This window comes from Nycticebus coucang, chromosome 18 (genome assembly GCF_027406575.1).
Source record: "Nycticebus coucang isolate mNycCou1 chromosome 18, mNycCou1.pri, whole genome shotgun sequence".
In the NCBI taxonomy this organism is placed as follows: domain Eukaryota; kingdom Metazoa; phylum Chordata; class Mammalia; order Primates; family Lorisidae; genus Nycticebus; species Nycticebus coucang.
Genome location: NC_069797.1, coordinates 60545092 through 60566825, shown reverse-complemented (window position 1 = coordinate 60566825; position 21734 = coordinate 60545092). Strand labels below are relative to the sequence as shown.

At 50.8% G+C, this 21734-nt stretch overlaps 2 protein-coding genes across 7 annotated transcripts; both read right to left on the bottom strand.

The window, feature by feature from the left end:
- Window positions 1–1132: 1132 nt before the first annotated feature.
- Window positions 1133–5942, bottom strand: HEXIM1 (HEXIM P-TEFb complex subunit 1). Its single transcript, XM_053570150.1, has one exon. It carries the CDS (start codon window positions 2591–2593, stop codon window positions 1514–1516), a length of 1080 nt encoding a protein of 359 aa, XP_053426125.1. The 5' UTR covers window positions 2594–5942; the 3' UTR covers window positions 1133–1513.
- Window positions 5943–8940: 2998 nt separating this feature from the next.
- Window positions 8941–21693, bottom strand: ACBD4 (acyl-CoA binding domain containing 4). 6 transcript variants are annotated; one of them, XM_053570153.1, is made up of 12 exons: window positions 21639–21693; window positions 18504–18582; window positions 18297–18414; window positions 18015–18139; window positions 17593–17713; window positions 17437–17521; window positions 17062–17182; window positions 16726–16812; window positions 16362–16432; window positions 16193–16268; window positions 15237–15376; window positions 14024–15120 (listed from the first exon to the last, which is right to left on the bottom strand). In XM_053570153.1, exons 4-12 carry the CDS (start codon window positions 18100–18102, stop codon window positions 14980–14982), a joined length of 930 nt encoding a protein of 309 aa, XP_053426128.1. In that variant the 5' UTR covers window positions 18103–18139; window positions 18297–18414; window positions 18504–18582; window positions 21639–21693; the 3' UTR covers window positions 14024–14979. The 6 variants fall into 6 exon arrangements, with proteins under 6 accessions (XP_053426131.1, XP_053426130.1, XP_053426129.1 ...); XM_053570152.1 differs by having other exon boundaries at window positions 21537–21683; XM_053570156.1 differs by lacking the exons at window positions 14024–15120; window positions 21639–21693 and adding an exon at window positions 8941–9591 and having other exon boundaries at window positions 18504–18979.
- Window positions 21694–21734: the final 41 nt, after the last annotated feature.

The window sequence follows — 21734 nt, the reverse complement described above, 5'->3', positions numbered from 1 at the left end:
TCTCCTGAGTCTCTTGAACCCATTCCCCAGAAAAATGTATATTTAACATAAGTCTACATATAATCTTACAGGGTTCATGGACCTCATGTCCTACTGTAGTTTCTAAGGCCCCAAGTTAAGGAAGCCCTAGTGCAATGTAATTGCCCTAGGGAAAACACTGACATTGGCAGGTGGAAGGCTGGGTTAATCATAGTGACAGGTAGGAATTATCTTGTAATTTCTATTTTGATTGTTGAACAGAAATTAGTTCTCAGGGCCTCCCTACGTTTTCAAGAGCAGAGCTACACAAGCTATCAGCACAGGTTAGAGTGAGAATAGCCGCTCTGTAAGGATTGTACAGGGTTCCTCATTGAGCTTCTAAGGACCTCATTTAGCTTAACATTTGATCTGTAGTGAGGGGCCACTTCTAATTTTGACTCGCATGGAAGGGTGAATAGTGCCCCCCCCTTTTTTTTTGGTACAGCGAGCATTAAGTGTTGGAAAATTAGGGTAAATCCTTAGAATCCCCAGTCATTTCCTTTATAAATCCTTTATAAGATATTTGCCTTTAAACATCTTAACATAAAGAGCTGCACCATAAATTTATCTAATCTAACCATTGCTTGCACTAATAATCAAGAGGTTTAGCAAGTGCCTCTTCCAGGCATCCAGGAACTCCTTCCAGCCTTACTAGAGGAAAGGAGAGATTACTGAAAACCAACTTGTAGGAATGAAATGAGGCTGATAGCTGTCTAACCTAACAAACTGCCAAATTAGGTTCACATTTTGTTGTTATTAGACTTCTGAATGGATGAGGCAGAATTAAATTTTAACTTAAGATTGTAGGCACTTTCCACTCCCCCAAACACCCAACACTGGTTTATTTCTCCAGCATCAAGAAAACCAAGGCACTAGAAAGCAAGCACACTTAGGTATTGAAGATAATTAAATCTTTATATTTCACCTGAATTGTATATTGTAGCATACTAAAACCCATTCAAGGGGAAAACATCAGCAAATTGAAAATTCTCCCATTAGAGATTGGCATTTTTGCAAACTGACAAATTTAAGATTTCGTTTCTCCTCCCCCAAAACTGCAATCACATAAAATCAATACTATTTTGATTAGCTCTAGAAATCACACTGAAATATGTTACATTTACAAATATTAAATTTATTATAACTAAAATGAATTTAATGGTTCTCAGATTTGGCCACTTTATAGCTCCGTTTAAGGAGGGAATTTTTTTAAAAACAGAAAAATGCATTATAACCTGGTCAAATTACTTTCACATTGAAAAAGTGTCTAAAAAGGAAAACAAGAAAAGCAACTCTTCAATTTCACATAATTAAAGAACAGGAGAAAGCACGCAAGCTACATCATACCTAAATTTACGAAACCAACCAAAGCCAGGGGGATTTTCTCTTCTGATTATGTGTCATAAAAAGATCCACTGTCTTATATACACATGTATATGTTACATTCCATCACTGTAAAAAGTCCCCTTTGCCCCCTCCCCCCAAAAGTTTCAGTCTAGTCTCCAAACTTGGAAAGAGGCGCCCGCTCTTGCTGCCGATGCAGTTCGTTCTCGGTCAGCAGCTGGAGGTTCTCCGCGCGCAGCCGGTCCAGCTCCAGCTCTAGCTCCCGCACACGCGCGTCGTCACTGCCCAGCCGCTTGCTTTCCAATCGCAGTCGGTTGTTCTCGTCCTCCATGCGCGAGAGGCACTTCTCCAGCTCCAGGTACTCTTTGATGAGCTCCTGCTTGCTCATGTTCTGCAGGCTTTCCGCGTGGTACCGCTCGTATGTCTCCGAGAAGTCCCGCTGCAGAAACTCACTGCCGTCCCCTCCCATCCCGTCGCTGCCCCCATCCTCCTCGCCCGCTTCTTCCATAAAGTCCTCATCGCTGGTGTCGTCGGATTTGGCGGCGGCCCGCTTGGAGTAGAGGCCAGTTTTGAGATCCGGCTCCTCCTGGTCGTGATCTTCCATGAGGAACTGTGTGGTGTTATAGGGCGCGACCGGCTGGCCCTTGGCGAACATCTCGGCTCGAATCCTCGAAGCTCGTAGGCTCTGTTTCTCATCGAACTTTTTCTTCTCCTCCCAGGTCAACTTGATGTATGGTTTCCAATGCCGCTTCTTCTTGGAGGGGCGTCTTCTATGTTTTTTCTTGCCCAGCTGTCTCTGCTGCTGTCCCCACGCCTCCTCGTCCCCTGCAGCAGGAGCCCCCAACTTGTTGGCCTCGGAGTCATGACAAGGCTGGGCGTTAAGCTCAGACTCGGGCTTCGGTTCCCCTCCTGCCGCCGGCGGAGAAGCACTACCAGTGGACAAGTCGTCCCCATTCTGGCCTTTTTCGCCCGCTTCCAGGCAGGTCGGTTGTGAACAGGCCGGGGTCTGCTGAGGAGGCGGCTGGGGCTCCAGGCTCCCTTCCCCCTCCGGCACTGGAGGGCCACCCGACTGGGGGGACGCTCTCGATTGCCACCTACTGTCCTCCTCGGGTACCCGCTCCTCCGCGCCTGGGGGGCGTTCAGGGTTCCGCTCTTCACGGACAACAGCAGCACCTGTATAGTTGCTAGTTTGAGGCTGGCGTTGATACTCTGACAAGAGTGGCTCGGCCATAACTAGTAAAGTCCTCTTCTCGAAGTTAGAGAAATTTTGACTAGTAAGTCCTTAAGGAAAAAGAGATTTTTCTTTAAAAAAAAAAAAAAATGTCCATCAGAGTTTGTAATTCCTGCAGTGATACCTTTAGCCAGTCCTTCCGTCAGCAAATTCCAATTGCAACTGGGGAGCTCAAGTCAGTAAAGGGTTAAGCGCCCACAACGCGGCCAGCTAGCGGGTCCAAGGGGGTGCAGCGCAGGAACAGTACGTAATGTGTTGAGGGGGGTGGGCCTCAAGCTTCCCCGCAGAGCGCCCCCACGATCGAAGAGTTGGTGAGCAAGGTGATGAGGGTAAGTCCAACGGGTTAAACCCAGCCCCGAAGGGGTTAAAACTACCGATGACGCTGCCTCCGAGGGGCCAAATCCACAAAGGGTTAAGTCCCCTGTCGCAGAGCCCACAAGGGGTTAAAGTCCCAGAGCCACCTCCTTCCACTTCCACGGGTGTCGCTCAAGCCCGAGCTCCCAGTTCCCTAGGCCCGGCCGGAGCCTCAGCCGAGGACAGACAAACTCATCTCCCCTTTGGCTCGATGTTCTGTTCTGCTCAGCTCAGTTCTCCTCCGCCTCCTCCTCTTTTCCTCCCTCCCTCCTCCCCCTTCCGATAGCGCCTCTTCCGCCTCCTCCCCCGACTTTCCCTCCCAACCTGCCTTTCCACCTGCCAACTTCCAACTGCTGCCTCCCAGGCCTCTGCGCTCCTTTTATAAAGGAGCCTGTTCGCCCCGCCCATGCGCATGCGTAACAGGGTTCTCGTCGCGGGAAGCTGGGAGTCGCAGTTCCCATCCTTCAGGCCCGCCGTCCTCGCGCGCCGTACGACGTAGCCAATCCCAGTACGGATAGGGGGCGACTCCCAGGCCGCCTCCTCCCATCGCTTAGCCTTCCCTGAAGAAACGTGAACGATCATTGGTCAAGAGTCATACGACTGATTGAGGAAGAAAGACCAATCGCAGAGAAAGTGAGGCGGGTTCTGGACTGTACCATTCTGTTTCAGGAATACGAAAAGATTCGATAGCCTGTGAGAGCACACATAGAATATTTTTATGAAAAGGTGCGTCGTAAAGGCTATTCTCGTATTCTTTCCTCAGCGGAAGGATTCTGAAGGTTATAAATCTGTGTTGACTAAAGCAAAAATGGTTTATTCCTAAAAAGTAGTCCCTAAAGTGTAAAAGAGGATTGATAAAATTCTATGAAGGGTGATGCTGAAAGACGGCTGCTAACTCTACATTCTTAAATTTACATTAATGGCTTCAAGGCTTGTGGTTAGTGCCTGCTTCTGACATTTGCGGAAGGATATTGTGATCACATTTTTGTAAAAATTAAGAAAAAAGCGCATGAAGAAGTAAACAAATGAAGAATAAAACGTGCCGCCTTAAAGGGACAGTGTAACTGTTTAGCGCACCCTCCTTGAACTAGGCCTCGGAGGACGAAAAAGCGGGTTCGAGTCCCGGTTGATGTCGACCCCCAGACTAGCCTCGAGAGACAACTCAGGTGAAGGTGGCCGAGTCTCAGCCCCGGCCTCTTGAGAGCGGCTTCCTCCCCAGGGACCAGTGCAAACGTGATCCGCGAATGAGCGGCCCTCCTGGGCCGAGAAGACAAGCAGGAGAGCCTAGATCCCAGCGGCGTGGGGGGGTGAGATAAAGGCCTTGCTCCCCCCACCCCACCCCCACCGCCGCCTCCACTTCTGAAGAAGAAAATGGCCTCCGGGGCCGACTTGGTCTCCTCTCTTCTACCAGGAGCATTTCCTGAGCGGGGACAGGGATGTCCTGTCCAGTCAGTGGGCCTGTTTGTTGGGGAGGAGCTGGAAATTAATGAGTTGGCATCATTAATCCTTACTATCTCAGGACGAAGAGTGTAGCACCCTCCTCCAGTGGGTGCTAAACAAGACGAAAATTGGGGGGCAAAGGATTCTGGCCCAAGCTGATGGGGTGAATTCATGGGGAGGGCCACCGTCTCCTTTGAGAGACGTTCTCCAAACTCCAAGCCCCTGCCCAAAGGACTGAGACAGAATGGGCCAGAGAACCAGAACCCTCTACTCCAGTCACTTAGGCTTAAAATCTAGGTGTCATCTTCACTTCCTCTTGCCACACCGAGTCAGTGAACCATTCTTATTTCTTCCTTGACAGTAATCCCTTACATTCCAACAGATTTGCACTCCATAACTTTATTTCACATATAGATCCATTTGACCCCACCATGGCCCAGTCAGTTAGGAAGGGTAGGAATTACTGTCTCCATTTTAGATATAAGAAATCTCTAAGACTGAGAAATGAAGGGACTTGTCCAAGGCCACATGGTGACTAAGTAGTGGTTACAGCTAGGGTGCAGGTCTTTGTGACCCCCCTCACCCCCGCCCCACGCCGTTTTTCTCCTTTCTTTCCCTCAACAAACATAAAATCTTCCCTTTGGGGCGGGCACGGTGGCTCACGCCTGTAATCCCACCACTCTGGGAGGCCTAGGCGGGTGTATTGTTTGAGCTCAGGAGTTGGAGACCAGCCTGAGCAAGAGCAAGACTTGTCTCTAAAAAATAGCTAGGCTAGGTGTGAGGCAAGAGAATCTCTTGAGCCCAAGAGTTAGAGGTTGCGGTGAGCTGTGACACCACAGCACTCTACTGAGGTTGACATAGTGAGACTCTCTCAAAAGAGAGAGAGAGAGTACTTTGTACTTCCTGAGGAAAAAGTTTTTTCAAAGAACTTGGGACACAGACCTCCAAATAGCCACATTTTCAGAATCCAGAGAACCCCAATTCAGTGGATATGGAAGGTACTGCCCCAGCCTCAGTTTACTGAACCGGGCTCAGCTGTATGGTCTCATTTGTCTTAGTGGGGGAGGGGTGGCCAGACTGATACGTTGTAGAATTCTGTCATCAGCCGGCTGGACAACCTTAATATTAGCTGAGTTCTAACCCTTTGCCAGGCATTTTACATGCCCTGATCATTGGGGGGGGGGGGTTGTTTTGTTTCATTTATTTATTTTTGAGACAGTGTCTTGCTTGGTTGCCCTGGGTAGAGTGCCATAGCATCACAGCTCATAGGAACCTCAAACTCTTGGGCTCAAGTGATTCTCTTGCCTTAGCCTCCCAAATAGCTGAGACTACAGGTGCGTGCCACAACGCCTGGCTCTTTTTGTAGCAACGGTGTCTCACTCTTGCTTAGGCTGGTTTCCCAACTTGGGAGCTCAGGCAGTCCACCCACCTCAGCCTCCCAGAGTGCTAGGATTAGATGTGTGAGCCACCACACCCAGCCTGTTTGTTTATTTATTTATTTAGAGACAGAGTCCCATTATGTTGCCCTTGGTAGAGTGCTATGGCGTCACAGTTCACAGCAACCTCAACTCTTGGGCTTAAGTGATTCTCTTTGCCTCAGCCTCCCAAGTAGCTGGGGACTACAAGCGCCCGCCACAACGCCCAGCTATTTTTTGGTTGCAGCTGTCATTGTTATTTAACACGTCCAGGCTGGGCTCAAACGCACCAGCCTCTGTATATGTAGCTGGCACCCTACTCACTGAGCTACAAGCCCCCAGCCTGTTTTATTTTTTTTAAGACAAAGTCTTGGCTCCGCACCTGTAGCTCAAGCAACTAAGGCACCGGCCACATGCACCAGAGCTGGCGGGTTCTAATCCAGCCCGGCCTTGTCAAACAACAATGACAACTACAACCAAAAAAAATGGCTGGGCATTGTGGCAGGCTCCTGTAGTCCCAGCTACTTGAGAGGCTGAGACAAGAGAATTGCTTGAGCCATAGAGTTTGAGGTTGCTGTGAGCTGTGACATCACAGCACTCTACCCAGGGTGAAAGCTTGAGGCTGTGTCTCAAAAAAAAAAAAAAGGGAGGTGCCTATGGCTCAGTGAGTAGGGCGCCGGCCCCATATACCAAGGGGGGTGGGTTCGAACCCAGGCCCAGCCAAACTGCAACAAAAAATAGCCAGGTGTTGTGGCAGGTGCCTGTAGTCCCAGCTACTTGGGAGGCTGAGGCAAGAAAATCATCTAAGCCCAAGAGTTTGAGGTTGCTGTGAGCTGTGACGCCACCGCACTCTACCGAGGGTGACAAAGTGAGACTCTGTCTCTAAAAAGAAAAAGGACAAAGTCTTGCTGTGATGGCCAGGCTGGTGTGCAGTTGCTCAATTATAATTTACTCTAGTCTCAAACTCCTGGACCCAGTTGATCCTCTTGAGTGGCTGGGAACTACAGGGGTGTGCCATCACATTGGCTGCAATGGTTGTTAAACCCCAGGACTGCCTTAAGAAAACGTCATCCTTGAGTCACTAACACAGCATCCCAGGTTCAGAGCAGTTAAGAATTCTAGCTGGGAGGGCAGTGCCTGTGGTTCAGTGAGTAGGGCGCCAGCCCCATATACCAAGGGTGGCGGGTTCAAACCCGGCCATGGCCAAACTGCAATAAAAAAAATAGCTGGGGGTGGCACCTGTGGCTCAAAGGGGTAGGATGCTGGTCCCATATGCCAGAGGTGGCAGGTTCAAACCCAGCCTCGGCCAAAAACCACACACACACACACAAAATAAATAAAATAAATAAATAAATAAAATAAAATGTTAAAAAAAAATAGCTGGGTGTTGTGGCTGGCGCCTGTAGTCCCAGCTACTTGGGAGGCTGAGGCAAGAGAATCACCTAAGCCCAAGAGTTTGAGATTGCTGTGAGCTGTGATGCCAGGCACTCTACGAATGACAAACTGAGACTCTGTCTCACAAAAAAAAAAAAAAAAAGAGGGAGGCCCCATGTCCACTAAAAATAGAGAAATTATACAGGTGGTTGCCTGTAGTGCCAGCGACTTAGGAGGCTGAGGCAAGATCTCTTGAACCCAACAGTTTGAAGTTGCTATGAGGTATGATTACGCCAGGGCACTCTACCCGCTGACAGTGAGACTCGGTCTCAGGCGACGCCTGTGGCTCAGTCGGTAGGGCGCTGGCCCCATATACCGAGGGTGGCGGGTTCAAACCCGGCCCCGGCCAAACTGCAACCAAAAAATAGCCGGGCGTTGTGGTGGGCGCCTGTGGTCCCAGCTGCTCGGGAGGCTGAGGCAGGAGAATCGCTTAAGCCCAGGAGTTGGAGGTTGCTGTGAGCTGTGTGGGGCCATGGCACTCTACCAAGGGCCATAAAGTGATACTCTGTCTCTACAAAAAAAAAAAAAAAAAAGAAAGAGACTCGGTCTCAAAAAAAAAAGAAAAAGAAAATCCTGCCTAAGTTCATAACAGCTACTCTGCAAGTGGCAGAGCTGGTTTCAACACAACGCTTGTGTCCCAACACCAGTGTGGTCCCTCTCCACTCCCCCTGGCCTGTTGTTCATCCTTATCACAAGGAGTTTATTTAGCCTCTGCTTGTGACTCCTGGCTGTGCCCTGTGTAGCTGTTGTGTATATCTTGAGGGATGCTTCCCTGCCTTGATAACTGAAGAGTAGTGGTGACCTCCTATTGGGGCAGTGGCTAAGGCTAGGGGCTGACTGTGGAAGATCAAGAGTTTAAAGTTCTCCAGCCAGCAGCCTTCAGAACTGCCTCTTCCTCACCCAGGGGCAGGAAGGTCCAGGGGTCCAGATGGTGGTGGCTGCCCAGGGCTAGAGGCTGCTGGGGCCCTGCTAGCGGGGATCCTGGCCAGTGGTCTCAGAGGCACCAGGCAGGCACTAGGAGGAGCTCAGAGAGGCTGGAACAAGGGCGGCGCAAGGGACACGAAAGGACTTGGCACTGACTAGAGGTAGAGCAGGGCCGCCGCCAGGCCGCCAGTGAGAAAAAGTTCGAAAGCAAAGCAGTCCACTTCACCTGGGAGTGGGGGTGGAGGTGTCTGTGCTCAGGAGGGAGCTCGGCCCACCTTGTTGGAGTTGGGGGGCTGTCCTAGCGCGCAGGGCCCTGCTCTCTACTCAGAGCAGGGCGGGGACAAGGCTCCCGCTGAGCCTTGGCCTTCCAGAAAGTTTCGGGGGAAGCCTAAGCACAGAGATCATGGGGAGCACTGACACTTCTGTGACTCAACTCTATGCCCTGGGTTGGGCGGGGGTGCGGGGAGCTACACCTTAGTGGGGGCCTGAACCGGCGCCCCGCCCCCATTCTGTTTCCCGCACCCCCAAATTGCTCGACGGCGCAGCCCCATAGCAGTCCCCCAACCCCTTCTCGGACACCATTGGTTCCCCCCTCCTTCACCCCTTCAGACCGAGGTCTGCTTTCCTGTGTCTTGCCCAGGAGGAGGGAAAAATATTTCTCATTCAAAAACACCAACTTCTGGCTTTTCAGGGCGTCCATAGGGGTGGGAGCAGGAAAGTAGCTTGGGTCTCAAGCTCCTGGACCCAATTCCCAGTCCCTCCACTGGGGCCCAGACTGAAGAAGATTAAGGTTTTATTTTATTTAGTGAAACATTCATTTGTAAGTGAATCTTCCACGATGTCCTGAGTATGTGGCGGGGGCAGGGGGGTTTCGTGGTGGGGGGAGGCAGGCCAAAAAATTGGTGCTCACCCCGCCCTCTCCCCGGGACCTGCTCAATCCTCCCCTCCTCCAGACCGCGTTCCAGAAGCCTATTAGCCAATCCTAGTTCCAGGCTCCGGCCCCAAGTCCCAACTAGCCCAAGAGCTGAACCTCCTCCGGGAGAAGCTGGGATGGGAAGAAAGTCAGGCGACCTGGGGGGTGGAGGGGGGTGGGCAGGGGCTAAGACCTGGTAGCCCCACCCCGCCCATCAAGGCCCAGAATCCGGGTTGCACCAACGCAGCAGCCTTGGGGGGGATGGGAGGATGGGGGAGGGCAAGAAGAGTCCGTGAGAAGCTGCAGGGAAGGGCGGGGTCTTATCTGGCTCCCCCATTAGGGGAGGGGGTTCCAAGGCAAACATTGATGGGAGGAGGGATTCTTAGGGCTGTCCTCTGAAATCCTAGGAATGCTCAGGGCAAAGGAGGACAGTGGCTTCCAGACTCCTCCATTGGCTGTAGAGACCCCTTCGCCCGCCGATAGTCACCTCTTCCGAGTCCGAAAGAGCCACTGGACAACTAAGGGCCACAGGAGGAGGAAGAGCAGCGTGGGACCCGAGAGCTTGAGGGGCCAAGGCCGAGCACTGGGCTGTGGCCTCTGCTGCCAAGAGGAAAGGAGCCCTTTCACAGGGAGCCCTCAGCACAGCCCTCATTAGGAACCTGCTCCCACTTGGAGGGAGATTGCCTCACCATGACTGTGAAGACCCTGCCCCCATGTCGGCACCTCTAGAAGCCCCCATGTGTCTCTCACAGTTTGAACTCCAGCTCTGTCCCACATTTTAACCCCCGGGGCAATCTAAGGTGCCGCACAGGAGTCTGGAGGGGCTGGGGGGAAGGAGGGGCTTCCAGGTTGTCTCCTCTGGGCCACCAAGCAGTGACCCTGTTGGTATGACCGGAAGACCCTATATTGTAAAAGACGTGCCACATATTTCAAATGAGGACCCTCAGAATTTAGTTTCTAAATATTCTCTGTGCAGAACTGGCTGATTCCAGGTCTGGGGCAGGAAAGATAGGAGTGGATAGACACCTTGTACCAGAAAGCAAGGTCACTTTTAAAGATTAATGCAGTCATGTTATAAGAACAGAGGACCTATAAGAACATAGAACCCAGCTTGAAAGGGTTCCCACTGACCCTTTTAGTCTGAGCATCAAAAAGAATGGTGATTGTAGTTGATTAGAATTGTGAATCTGTAAAATCTTTGAGTCCATACTGATGCTCAAAAAAGGAAAACTGGAAATTTGTCACCATTGAGGTAGCTTTAAATCAATTCCTTACTTTGTTTTTTTTTGTTTTGATTTTTGAGATAAGAGTTTCACTTTGTCACCTCAGTAGAGTGCTGTGACATCTTAGCTCACAGTAACCTCAAACTCTTGGGTTTAAGTGATTCTCTTCTCTCAGCCTCCCAAGTAGCTGAGATAACAGGGGCCCACATCAACGCCCAGATTTTTTTTTTTTCTAGACAGAGTCTCACTATGTCACCCTCAGTAGAGTGCTATGGCAACACAGCTCACAGCAACCTCAAACTCTTGGGCTTAGCGATTCTCTTGCCTCAGCCTCCCAAGTAGCTGGGAGTACAGGCACCCACCACAATGCCTGGCTATTTTTATTTTATTTTATTTTTTATTTTGTGAGACAGAGCCTCAAGCTGTCACCCTGGGTAGAGTGCCGTAGCATCACAGCTCACGACAACCTCCAACTCCTGGGCTCAAGCGATTCTCCTGTCTCTGCCTCCCAAGTAGCTGGGACTACAGGCGCTTGCTACAACACGTGGCTATATTTTGGTTGCAGCCATCATTGTTGTTTGGCAGGTCCAGGCTAGATTCAAACCGCCAACTCAGGTTTATGTGACTGGTGCCTTAGCAGCTTGAGCCACAGGTACAGAGCCAGCCCGGCTATTTTTAGAGACAAGGTCTCCCTCTGGCTCAGGCTGGTCTCTAACCTGTGAGCTCAGCCTGCCAAGTGCTGGGATTAGAGGCATGAGCCACTAGGCCTGGCCCTTCAATTCCTTACTTTATTTTTTTTATTTTTTGAGACAGAGTCTTACTATATAGCCCCTCGGTAGAGTGCTATGGTGTCACAGCTCACAGCAACCTCAAATTCTTGGACTTAAGTGATTCTCTTCTCTTAGCCTCCCAGTAGCTGCTACAATGCCCAGCTATTTTTTTGTTGCAGTTGTCATTGTTGTTTAGCTGGCCCAGACTGGGTTCTAACCCACCCAGCTCAGTGCATGTGGGCCGGCGCCGTAATCACTGTGCTATGGGCTCCGAGCCCAATTCCTTACTTTAAATAAAGATAATTAAAGAGAAAGAATGAAGGCCAGACATGGTGGCTTGTGCCTGCAATCCTAGCACTCTGGGAGGCTGTGGAGGGAGAATCCCTTGAACTCAAGAGCTTCCAGACCAGCCTGAGCAAAAGTGAGACTTCCATCTCTACTAAAAATAGAAAAATGAGCCAGGTGTTATGGTAGGTGCCTGTAGTCCCACCTACTGGGGAGGCTCTGAGGCAGGAGGATTGCGTGAACCCAGGAGTTGGAGGTTGCTGTTGCTGTGATGACGCCATGCACTCTACCCAGGGCAACAGACTGAAACTCGGTCTCAAAAAAAAAGGAGAAAGAATTTAGCATTTACCCTCATAAGCATCATATTTCAGGGAAACCCATGCTGATCAGGGAGATGCTACAGAAAAAAACATAGCTAATAGATATTAAAGCAATAATAGAATTTAAAAGTCAAACATTATGTAATCACTAAATTGTTGATTCAGACAAGGATCATCAATTGTTTTCAAAAACTGTGTGGCAAACTACAACAGGGACTCTACCTAACAAATGCAAACATAACCTAATTGTACCCTTACATTAATCTGAAATTAAAAAAAATAAAAATAGGGTGGCGCCTGTGGCTCAGTCGGTAAGGCGCCGGCCCCATATACTGAGGGTGGCGGGTTCAAACCCGGCCCCGGCCAAACTGCAACCAAAAAACAGCCGGGCGTTGTGGCGGGCGCCTGTAGTCCCAGCTACTCGGGAGGCTGAGGCAAGAGAATCGCTTAAGCCCAGGAGTTGGAGGTTGCTGTGAGCTGTGTGAGGCCACGGCACTCTATTGAGGGCCATAAAGTGAGACTCTGTCTCTACAAAAAAAAAATAAATAAAAATAAAAAACTGTGTGACAGGCTTGGTGCCCATAGCACAGTGTTTACAGTGTGCTAAACTGCTAGCCCAGCCTGAGTCTGCTAAACAACAATGACAACTGCAACCAAAAAGTATCTAGGCATGTGGCGGGCACCTATAGTCCCAGCTACTTAGGAGGCTGAGGCAAGAGAATCGCTTAAGCCCAAGAATTTGAGGTTGCTCTGAGTTGTGATGCCACACACTCTACCAAGGGTGACACAGTGAGACTCTCTCTCAAAAAAAAAAAAAAAAAAAACAACTGTGTGGCAAATGGAGTTGATGGGGAACTGGATACTCCCTGATCACAGGAGGAAAACATGACTTTACAATGGTGGGATCAGACTGCCACACCTTCATCTGTGCCAGCAGTCCATGCTAAAATCACAATGGTGGGACATCCAGATATCATGTGTTCCTTGATGGGAATAAAATCACCTCTGATGTAATCTGGTTGAGGCCAGCCTAAGCAAGAGAAAGACCCTGTCTCTAAAAAATAGCTAGGTGTTGTGGCAAGTGCCTGTAGTCTCAGCTACTTGGGAGGCTGAGACAAGAGGATTGCTCCAGTCCATGGGTTTCAGGTTGCTGTGAACTATATGACACCACAGCACCCTACCAACATCCACAATGTGAGACTCTGTCTCAAAAAAGAAAATTTAACTGGACTCTAATCTAGTCCTTAATTCTAACCTCTAGTTCACAGGGAATACAAAGCATAAAGAAACTAACCATGAGGGCATGACCAGATCTAAAAGGTGGAACAGCTCAGTCTGGTCAGCAAGTCAACAACGAGGAAAAGCACTGGCCTCAATTAAAGGAGACTTAAAGGACAAAGGAAGCAGATGCGGTATGTGGTCCTAGATAGGACAGACAGAGCAGCTGGAAAAGGCAATTGCAGGACAACTGGGAAAATCTGAATTTGGATTGGGTATTTGATGATATTAAGGAATTAATCATTGTGTGTGATAAAATGTTGCTTGGGCTAGGTTATAGAATCCTTATTTTGAGAGATGTGACCCAAGTACTTCAGGGTGGGGCATAATGATATCTATAATCTACTTTAAAATTTTCAGCATTTAGGGCAGTGCCTGTGGCTCAAAGGGGTAGGGCGCTGGCCCCATGTGCCAGAGATGGTGGGTTCAAACCTAGCGCTGGACAAAAACTGCAAAAAAAAAAAAATTTTTTTTTTCAGCATTTAAAATTATTAACTGGGCCAAGAGTGGTGGCTCATGCTAGAGTAATCTTAGCACTCTGGGAGACTGAGGCAGGTGGATTGCCTGAGCTCACAAGTTCAAGACCAACCTGAGCCAGAGTGAGACCCTGTCTCTAAAAATAGCCAGGCGTATGGCAGGTACCTGTGTCCCAGCTACTCGGGAGGCTGGGGCAAGAGAATCGCTTAAGCCCATAAGTTGAGGTTGCTGTGAGCGAAGATGCTACAGCACTCTACTGAGGGTGACAAAATGAGACTCTATCTCAAAAATAAAATAATAGGCTCAGCACCCGTAGCACAGTGGCTACTGTGTCAGCCACATACACCAAAGCTGGTGGGTTCGAACCCAGCCTGGGCCAGCTAGACAACAATGACAACTGCAACCAAAAAATAGCCAGGCATTGTGGAGGGAACCTGTAGTCCCAGCTACTTGGAAGGCTGAGAAAAGAGAATCGCTTAAGCCCAAGAGTTTGAGGTTGCTGTGAGTTGTTACGCCACAGTGGCACTCTACCGAGAGCAATATAGTGAAACTGTCTCAAAAAATATATGTTATAATAATAAAATAAAATAAGTAACTGTTTCAAAGAAAAAAGAGAAAGCAAGCCTGTTGTGGGGAAGCAAGCCTGTTGTGCAGTGCTGAAAAGTTAGCCATTGTGAATCTGAGGAAATCCTTGCTTCCAACGCTCACACCCACTATGCTGAGGGGTTGCTGATCACCCCAGAGATCCCCACATCAGGCAACTAAGCCCTGTCCTATCCTCACTATGCCAGGCTTCACAAGAACAGAACCACTCAGAGCTAATGGTGGATACCATCTTTGAGGGGAGAAAGACTAGGGTCCGCTCCCAGTTCCCATCACTTAACATTAATAATAACAACAGTATTAATAACAGTAGGCCCCACTAGAGAAGGCCTTCCAATGTGCTGGGCACTGGGGAAGCCCTTACATGATCTAATTTTCACAACAGCTCACTGAGGTTTTCCCAGGCTGTGCACTCTTGGGAAAATTATTGAACCTCTCAGAGCCTTAATTTCCTCCTTTGTAGAAGGGAGATGAAAAGCAAATCTATCTCACGGGGTCATTGTATGGACTGAATAAAAGAATGCAAGTAAGTATTTGGCTCACAGCTGGGGCTCCTGGAATGGCAGCTGTTATTTATTTTGCAGGAGCCCCTTTAAGGGGCAAGCAGATGGGGAGGCACATTCAAGGGCTGAACTGTTTGGGGGCAAACCCTAAATCTGAGAACAGAAGTCCTTAATAAGGGACCCCAGCCCCAGTGCACAGGGCAGACACATCGTGGCCCTTCCAATTCTTGGGTTTAATCCCTAGGCTCAGTTTCTCTGAGGAAGAGCAGGAATGGGCCCTTCCTGCCCTGCCTTCCAGGAAGGAAGCACTTCACACCCCGACCTCCCTGCCTGCAAGTGGGAAGGTGGCACAAGATAAACACATGAGTGCTGGGTGAGCCCAGTGGCTCCTGCCTGTAATCCTAGCACTCTGGGAGGCCAAGGCAGGTAGATGGCTGAGCTCAGGAGTTAACCAGCCTGAGCAAGGAGGGAGACCCTGTCTACTAAAAATAGAAAAACTGAGGCAGGAGGATCACTTGACCTGAGGAGTTTGATGTTGCTGTGAACTATGACGCCATGACGCTCTACCCATGGCCACAGAGTGAGACTCTGTCTCAAAAAAAAAAAAAAAAAAAAAAAGACTTAAGTGCTGGAAGAGGGGCCCAGAATGAGATGAGACACTCAGAATTCTGCCCCAACCTTGCCCCAGAGGAAGGGACACTCACCTGCTTAGGGGGCTGGGGCGCACTCTCCAGGCTCTGCAGTCTCCTTTGGACATCCTGCATGCTCTCCTGTAGTGCCCGGACTGTCCCCACGAGCCACGTGTCCAACTCCTGGGGCCCCGGCAGGCTGCTCCCCAGCCCCTCTGTGGAGCACAGACACACAGGGCAGGGGACTCAGGAGGCAATTTAGCTATGAGGGTGAGGGCAGGGTGGGCTGGGGCCAGGGAAGGGTGGGAGTAGAACATGGTCCTGCACCCTCTGTGACTCTTTTTTATTTTTTTTTTTGCAGTTTTAGGCCGGGGCTGGGTTTGAACCCACCACCTCTGGTATATGGGGCCAGCGTCCTACTCCTTTGAGCCACAGGTGCCACCCACCATGTGTGACTCTTGCAAAGTCCATCCACATGGCTGAGTAATGGGCTGCTAGGGGGCTGAATCCCAGCACTGCTACTTACTAGCTGTGTGATTTTAGGCAAGTAATTAACTTCTCTGACCCTTATTTTGTCATCTGAAAATTAAGGGAAGATGTCACTTCTCTCACAAAGCTGTTTGCTCAGAGGAATCAAGGAGATAATATTTATGAAAGTGACCCTACGGTACTTAGCACACAGAAAGTTCTAGAAGGGAGAAGGGCAGAACTCATTGTGGTCATGTGATTCTCAAATGGGGGGACCCAAGAAGAAAGAATGACTTCCCAAGGCCATGCAGCTGTGATAAAAGAGCAGGATAGGCCTCCCATCCCAACTGCCCTCACTCTGCACTGGCCCGGGGTGCAGACTCCTACGTGGCCCTCAGGTAGAAGAGGCAAGGCAGGGACTTTGCCCATCTAGGCAGGTGTTTGGCAGCCCTTCCTGGACAGAGGCTGCTCTCCTTGGTGCCCAGCATTAGACTTTCACCTTTGTCCTAAGAGGACAGCCAAGGGAAGAGCAGAAAGGGATGCAGGGTCAGGCAAGAGCTCACCCTTCTCTCCAGGGGCCACAGGGATGTTTCTGGTTTCAGATTCTCCTTCAGGTGCTCCCCCCTGTTCTGCCCAAACCTGCGGAAATGAGTCAGAAGTCTGAGGGCTAAAGCATGGGCAGGCAGGGTACAGTGGGGTGAGGAGGGGGAGAGGGGATGGAGGTGGTCTCACCAGCTCAGGCTCCAGCTGCTCCAGGGAATCACAGAAAACCTCAGAGTCCAGATCCCTGGGTGGCTGAGACTCTGGGGAGGGGTAAGCAGAGTTATTGCTAAGAGGGAAGCTATGGAGGACAAGGTGGGGTGTAGGGTGTGCACTGTGCAGGGGACCTGAAGTTTTTGCCACAGGATGCACACGTGTGTTCCAAAAATGAAGCCCTGGAGCAGGAATTGTAGAACCCCCAATGCCCTGCCTTCAGGAGCACAGGAGGGCTCTGTGTCTATGGGCATGAGGCGTGAAAGGCACAGAATGGCATCCAGCCTTCTCACTTCCACCCATCTTGGGTTTTGTCCTCTGTCCCTTCTGCCCAAGCACTAACCTGGGCTTGAGGCTACTGGTTTCTTGGGGAGGCAGGGTGACTCTGGAACAGCCCCAACATCGCCATTTAGTACCTGCTTTTTGGAACCTGCCAAGACATAGCACCCAGAGGTGGGGCTAGTAAGAGGCTGGCACCTCCCAGTGCTATCAAGTCCCTATTCCTCATTAGCTGTGGACACTGCCTGAGATCCACCCCATCAGGGCACTGGCTGGGGTCCTTACCAAGATAGTACCTGGTACCCTCTACCTCAGGCTCCCCACAACTGAGCAGCCCCCTCAGCCTAGACCTGAGACAGTTCACTCAGTACTTGTGGAGCTCCCATTCTAGGGGTCTGACCTGTGACCCTTTTCAGGAAGGTCTCCGGGGGCCTTGGCATGTCAGGGATCACCTGGTACAGGGGCTCGAAGTAACCAAACATGTCCTCTGCCACCTCACCCAGGGGCACCGTGTCGATCACCTGTTGGGGAAGGAGTCTATTGGGAAAGGAGCTGGCCCTCCTGTCCCCTCCACCCTGCTTCCATCCTGTCATACAACTCCACTCTGCATCCAATCAGGGATGACAGACAGGCAGAGTTGGGGGACAAAATGAAGGTGGTGCTTCCCACAGGAGTATCAATGTGTAGGAAACAAAGTGGGGGTGAGAAATGGAAGGATGAGGCCAGGCCACCTGGCTGGGAGCTGGGGGACAGAGGACCCACAGCCTCTCCCTACCTTCTGTGCCACCAACTTCATCTCAGTGATGTAGGCAGACATGGCCTCCTCCTTGCTCATCTTGCCCAGGCTGTTCCAGGCATCCCTGAGGGCAGAAGACTGTGAGAGGGCTGTTTGACAGCTAAGTCTTGTTTGCCCTGCCAGTGGGGAGCTCACCACTTATATCGTCCGATGGGGTCCCAGAACCCAGGCCGGGGGACCAGGCAGGGCCCCACAGTGGCCTGCTTGTAGTAGCTGTAGAATCGTAGCATCTCTTCGTAGGAGGGGCGGTAAGTGCCTGGGCAGTGGAGGGCAGAGCATCACCCCCAGCTCCAAGAGAATGGGGGTAAGGGGAAAACCACCCTAGATGGGGGCAGAGATGGTAAGGAGTGGAAGAGGGGAAGAAGTGGAGAAGGGGTGAGGGAGGGGGGTCCCACACCGTGCATCTGGACAGGGGCAAGAAGTGAAAGTGATCCCCAGGACAGACCAGGCAGGGACCTGTCAGCAAAAACTGCAGGGATCAGGGTCATTTTCTTTTTCTTTCCAGAGTAAGACCCCAGCTGTCTTGAACCCCCAAATGAAGGTCCCCTCAGCCTCACCGTTCTTAGGTAGGTTCTGAATGACGCTGACTGCAGCCTGGAACTGTTTCTGGCAGTTTGGCTCTGGGCTTTCGTGCTCGGTGCCCATGCTGCTCCAAGCCCTGGGGCCCTACTTTTGATCGACTCTGCGAGAACAAGCTTCCTTGTGGCAGGCCTCCCGGACCTACCAGGCACCCTAAGCCACGGATCCACTTTCCAAAGGGGCAAACTAAGCTCTTTAAGAGGCCTGAGAGAGATACCTGGGAGGGCAAAAGCTGCAGCTGAGGAAATTTCTTTCCCTACCTTAAGGCAGCATGGTGGAACCAGGGTAGCGAGGACCTTGGCGGGTGAGTGGAGAGGCAAGGGTCGCAGTGCTAGACCTGTCCCCAGATGCGCCTCACTAGGTGCATGACTCCAACTCCTGGACAGGCCAACGAGCAAGCGAGGCAGAGTCAGGGCGGAGCAAACAGTCTCCCGACCTGGCCCCTAACACCCTGGCCCGAGCCTCACCTCGTCGGATCCACTGCCAGGACACCTGGGTCCTCTCTCGCCACTAACAGGCGGCTTCCGACTGACCTCGGGGTCGGGTCTGGCCGGGATGGGGACGCAGAACGAGGGGGGAAATTTAAGCCAATGAGAGAGCCTGTTTCACATTCGGCTTCTATACCTTACCCACTCAGCACGTCCCTTTCAAGATTATGCAAATACTTTCGCAGTGCCTCCCCCAATCAGGCGGGGCTAATCCACGAGTCGGACTTCCCAGCTCCGGACTGCCAAAGCGGGCAGCAGTGCCCCCTGGTGGACATAGTGAAAGGTCGCGGAGTCCTTGCGCCCCCTGGTGGAAATTCTCGTCTGTCCGTTGAACCCACACCTTGCTCAGCTGAGCCACCCACTCAGCTCTTCAGACGCTTGGGCGCTTGGGATAAAAAGTCATGACCTGGGGTCAGCAGTTCTTAAGGAGGGACATCACAGCTGAGTTTTGGAAGTTTTAAGAGTAAGCCAGATGGGGATGGAGAGTAGAATGAGGATTACCTGAAGCTGGGAAGAGGGGGCAGAAGTTAGAGAGGGGATGGTTTGAAGGGTATAAAAATTCAGTTAGATATAAGGAATAAGATCTAGCATTGGGTAGCACAATAGGGCGTCTATAGTTAACCATAATGTATTGTTACATTGTGTGTGTGTACATATATATATATATATATTTTTTTTTTTTTTTTTTTTTTGAGACAGAGCCTCAAGCTGTCCCCCTGGGTAGAGTGCTCTGGCATCACAGCTCACAGCAACCTCCAACTCCTGGGTTCAAGCAATTCTCTTGCCTCAGTCTCCCAGATAGCTGGGACTACAACACCCGCCACAACGCCCTGCCATTTTTTGGTTGTAGCGGTCATTGTTGTTTGGCAGGCCTGGGCTGGATTCTAACCTGCCAGGTCTGGTGTACTGGCTGGTGCCTTAGCTGCTTGAGCTACAGGCGCCAAGCCTGTATTGTACATTTTTAAATAACCAAAAGAGTGGAATCTAAATGTTCCTAACACAAAGAAGTAAATGTTTGAGGTGATGGATTCCCCAATTAACCTGATTTGATCATTACTCTTTGTATGGTTGTATCGAAACATTGCAGGCACCCTATAAATATGTACAATTACTGATTATGTATCCATATTAATTAAAAATAAAGGGCATGGGCTCAATGGTTAGGGAGCCAGTCCCATACACCAGGGCTGGCAGGTTTGAACCCGGCCTGGGCCTGCTAAACAACAAGGACAACTGCAACAAAAAATAGCGGGGTGTTGTGGTGGGTGCCTGTAGTCCCAGCTACTTGGGAGGCTAAGGCAAGAGAATTGCTTAAACCCAAGAGTTTGAGGTTGCTGTGCACTGTGACGCCACAGCACTCCCGGAGGGCAACATAGTGAGACTCTGTCTCAAAATAAAATTAAACTAAAATTAAAATTAAGGGCATGGTCGATGTGGTGACCTCATCCTCTCCTTGCACTGGACAAAGAACAACAGACATTCATGGAGAATGGGACCCCTCTTCCATCTGTCTGTGGGCCCTTCATCCGTCCTCCCCACCGTGAGGAAAAAATATATATATTTTTTAAACTTTTTCTCTTATTTTTTGTGTTTTTAAAAATAGGCTGGGCGTGGTGGATCATGCTTGTAATCCCGCACTATTGGAGGTTGAGGCAGGAAGATGGCTTGACTCCCAGAATTTGAGATTGCAGTGAGCACTCTAGCCTGGGTGACAAACGAAAACCCTGTCTAAAAAAGAAAAAAAAAAGTGAATACATAAAACTCAGCTTATCAAAAAAGAAAAAGAAAGTAAGCCAGGACAAAAATGCGGGGAAGATTATTTTTGGAGGAAAAAATTCAAGAATCCAAAGTACAAAGGCAGGCTGGGTGTGGTGGCTCAACGCCTGTAATCCTAGCACTTTTGGAGGCGGAGGCGGTGGAATGCTTGAGCTCAGGAGTTCGAGGCCAGTCTAAGCAAGAGCCAGATCCGGTCTCTACTAAAAATAGAAAAACTAGCCACCTGTTGTGGTGGGTGTCTGTAATCCCAGGTACTCTGGAGGCTGAGGCAAAAGGATCACTTGAGCCCAAGAGTTTTAGGTTGCTGTGACCTATGATGACTCCAAGGCACTTTACCAAGGGTGACAAAGTGAGATGCTGTCAATCAAACAAACAAAAAAAAGTACAAAAGAAAGATTTGATATTCAGGAAGAAATTTCAGGACCCCAGAGAAAGGTGGGGACCCAAGCCAGTATGTGGAATCTCTGGGGCAGAAATATCTGAGAATAAAGGGTTAGAAATACCAAGTAGGTGGCAAATCCGTGGGATGTCACGCTGTTGGCAGCCACCGAGTGGTAGTGTGTGCTCAACCAGCTCTCCGCCCGACTCAGGGCACCTGCCGAGGACAACTCTGCCACCGGACATCCCATCCTTCCCGCCCGTACTCGGGTGGCTTCAGATACATAGTTAAGTGCACATCTGACGCGGCCAACAGAACCTACAAGCGAACGCCCACCCGCGGATTGACGTCCTCAGACGACTACACCGCGGACGGTGGCTGTCCCGGGACCACCGAGCGCCGGACTGGGGTTCCAACCTGTCCAAATCTCGAACCCCAGAACCAGTTGCTGAGGACTCTAGACTTAGCGCCTCCTCACGCTCTCCAGACCAGTCAGCTTGAGACTTGTAGCTTTCTGAGCCGGCGGCCTGACCTGGTGCGGGGGTGTAGATCCTATGACGTCACTGTCTGCTCCACCACCACCCCGCCGCCGTTCCCGATTCTGCACTCGCGTTCCCCGGCTGTGCCTTAACTCCCGGGATTCTGTGTTTTTTTCCGGGCCCAGGGACCCTTAGCTTAGGACTAGCGGCCCTGTACACTCGTCCCCAGTCTGGCTCTCTGCTGAGACCCGCTGGGAGGACCCGCACGCGGAGGGTGGCGTGGAGTCCTGTGCCTGCACTGAGTCAGGGTCGCAGAAAGGGAGGGAGTGTCTGTGACAGAGGACAGCCTTCGCCCCTTCCTGTGCCCGCTCTGCCCACCTCCCAGACTGGGGACTCTGACCACCGATGGGGCCGAGATCCGAGGATCGCTCGGACAGTGGAGAGCCGGACTCGCAAGCAGGAGAGAACGCGGAGACTCACGTTCCTGAGCCGGGGGTCCGGGCCGCCGCCCGGCACCACCTCCACGCCGTGCTCGCCCCGCCCCCTCCTTCCTGAGTCCTCCCTCCCTGAACTTCG

Excerpts from the sequence above, each read along its gene's own strand:
- HEXIM1 (XM_053570150.1), bottom strand. The coding sequence starts at position 2,593 with ATGGCCGAGCCACTCTTGTCAGAGTATCAACGCCAGCCTCAAACTAGC.
- ACBD4 (XM_053570153.1), bottom strand. The coding sequence starts at position 18,102 with ATGGGCACCGAGCACGAAAGCCCAGAGCCAAACTGCCAGAAACAGTTC. Across the intron at positions 16,433-16,725 it reads ACCAGTAGCCTCAAGCCCAG|AGTCTCAGCCACCCAGGGAT; the intron begins GTTAGTGCTTGG and ends ACCCCTCCCCAG. Across the intron at positions 15,121-15,236 it reads CGCCCCAGCCCCCTAAGCAG|AGTCTCACTCTGTGGCCATG; the intron begins GTGAGTGTCCCT and ends TTTTTGAGACAG.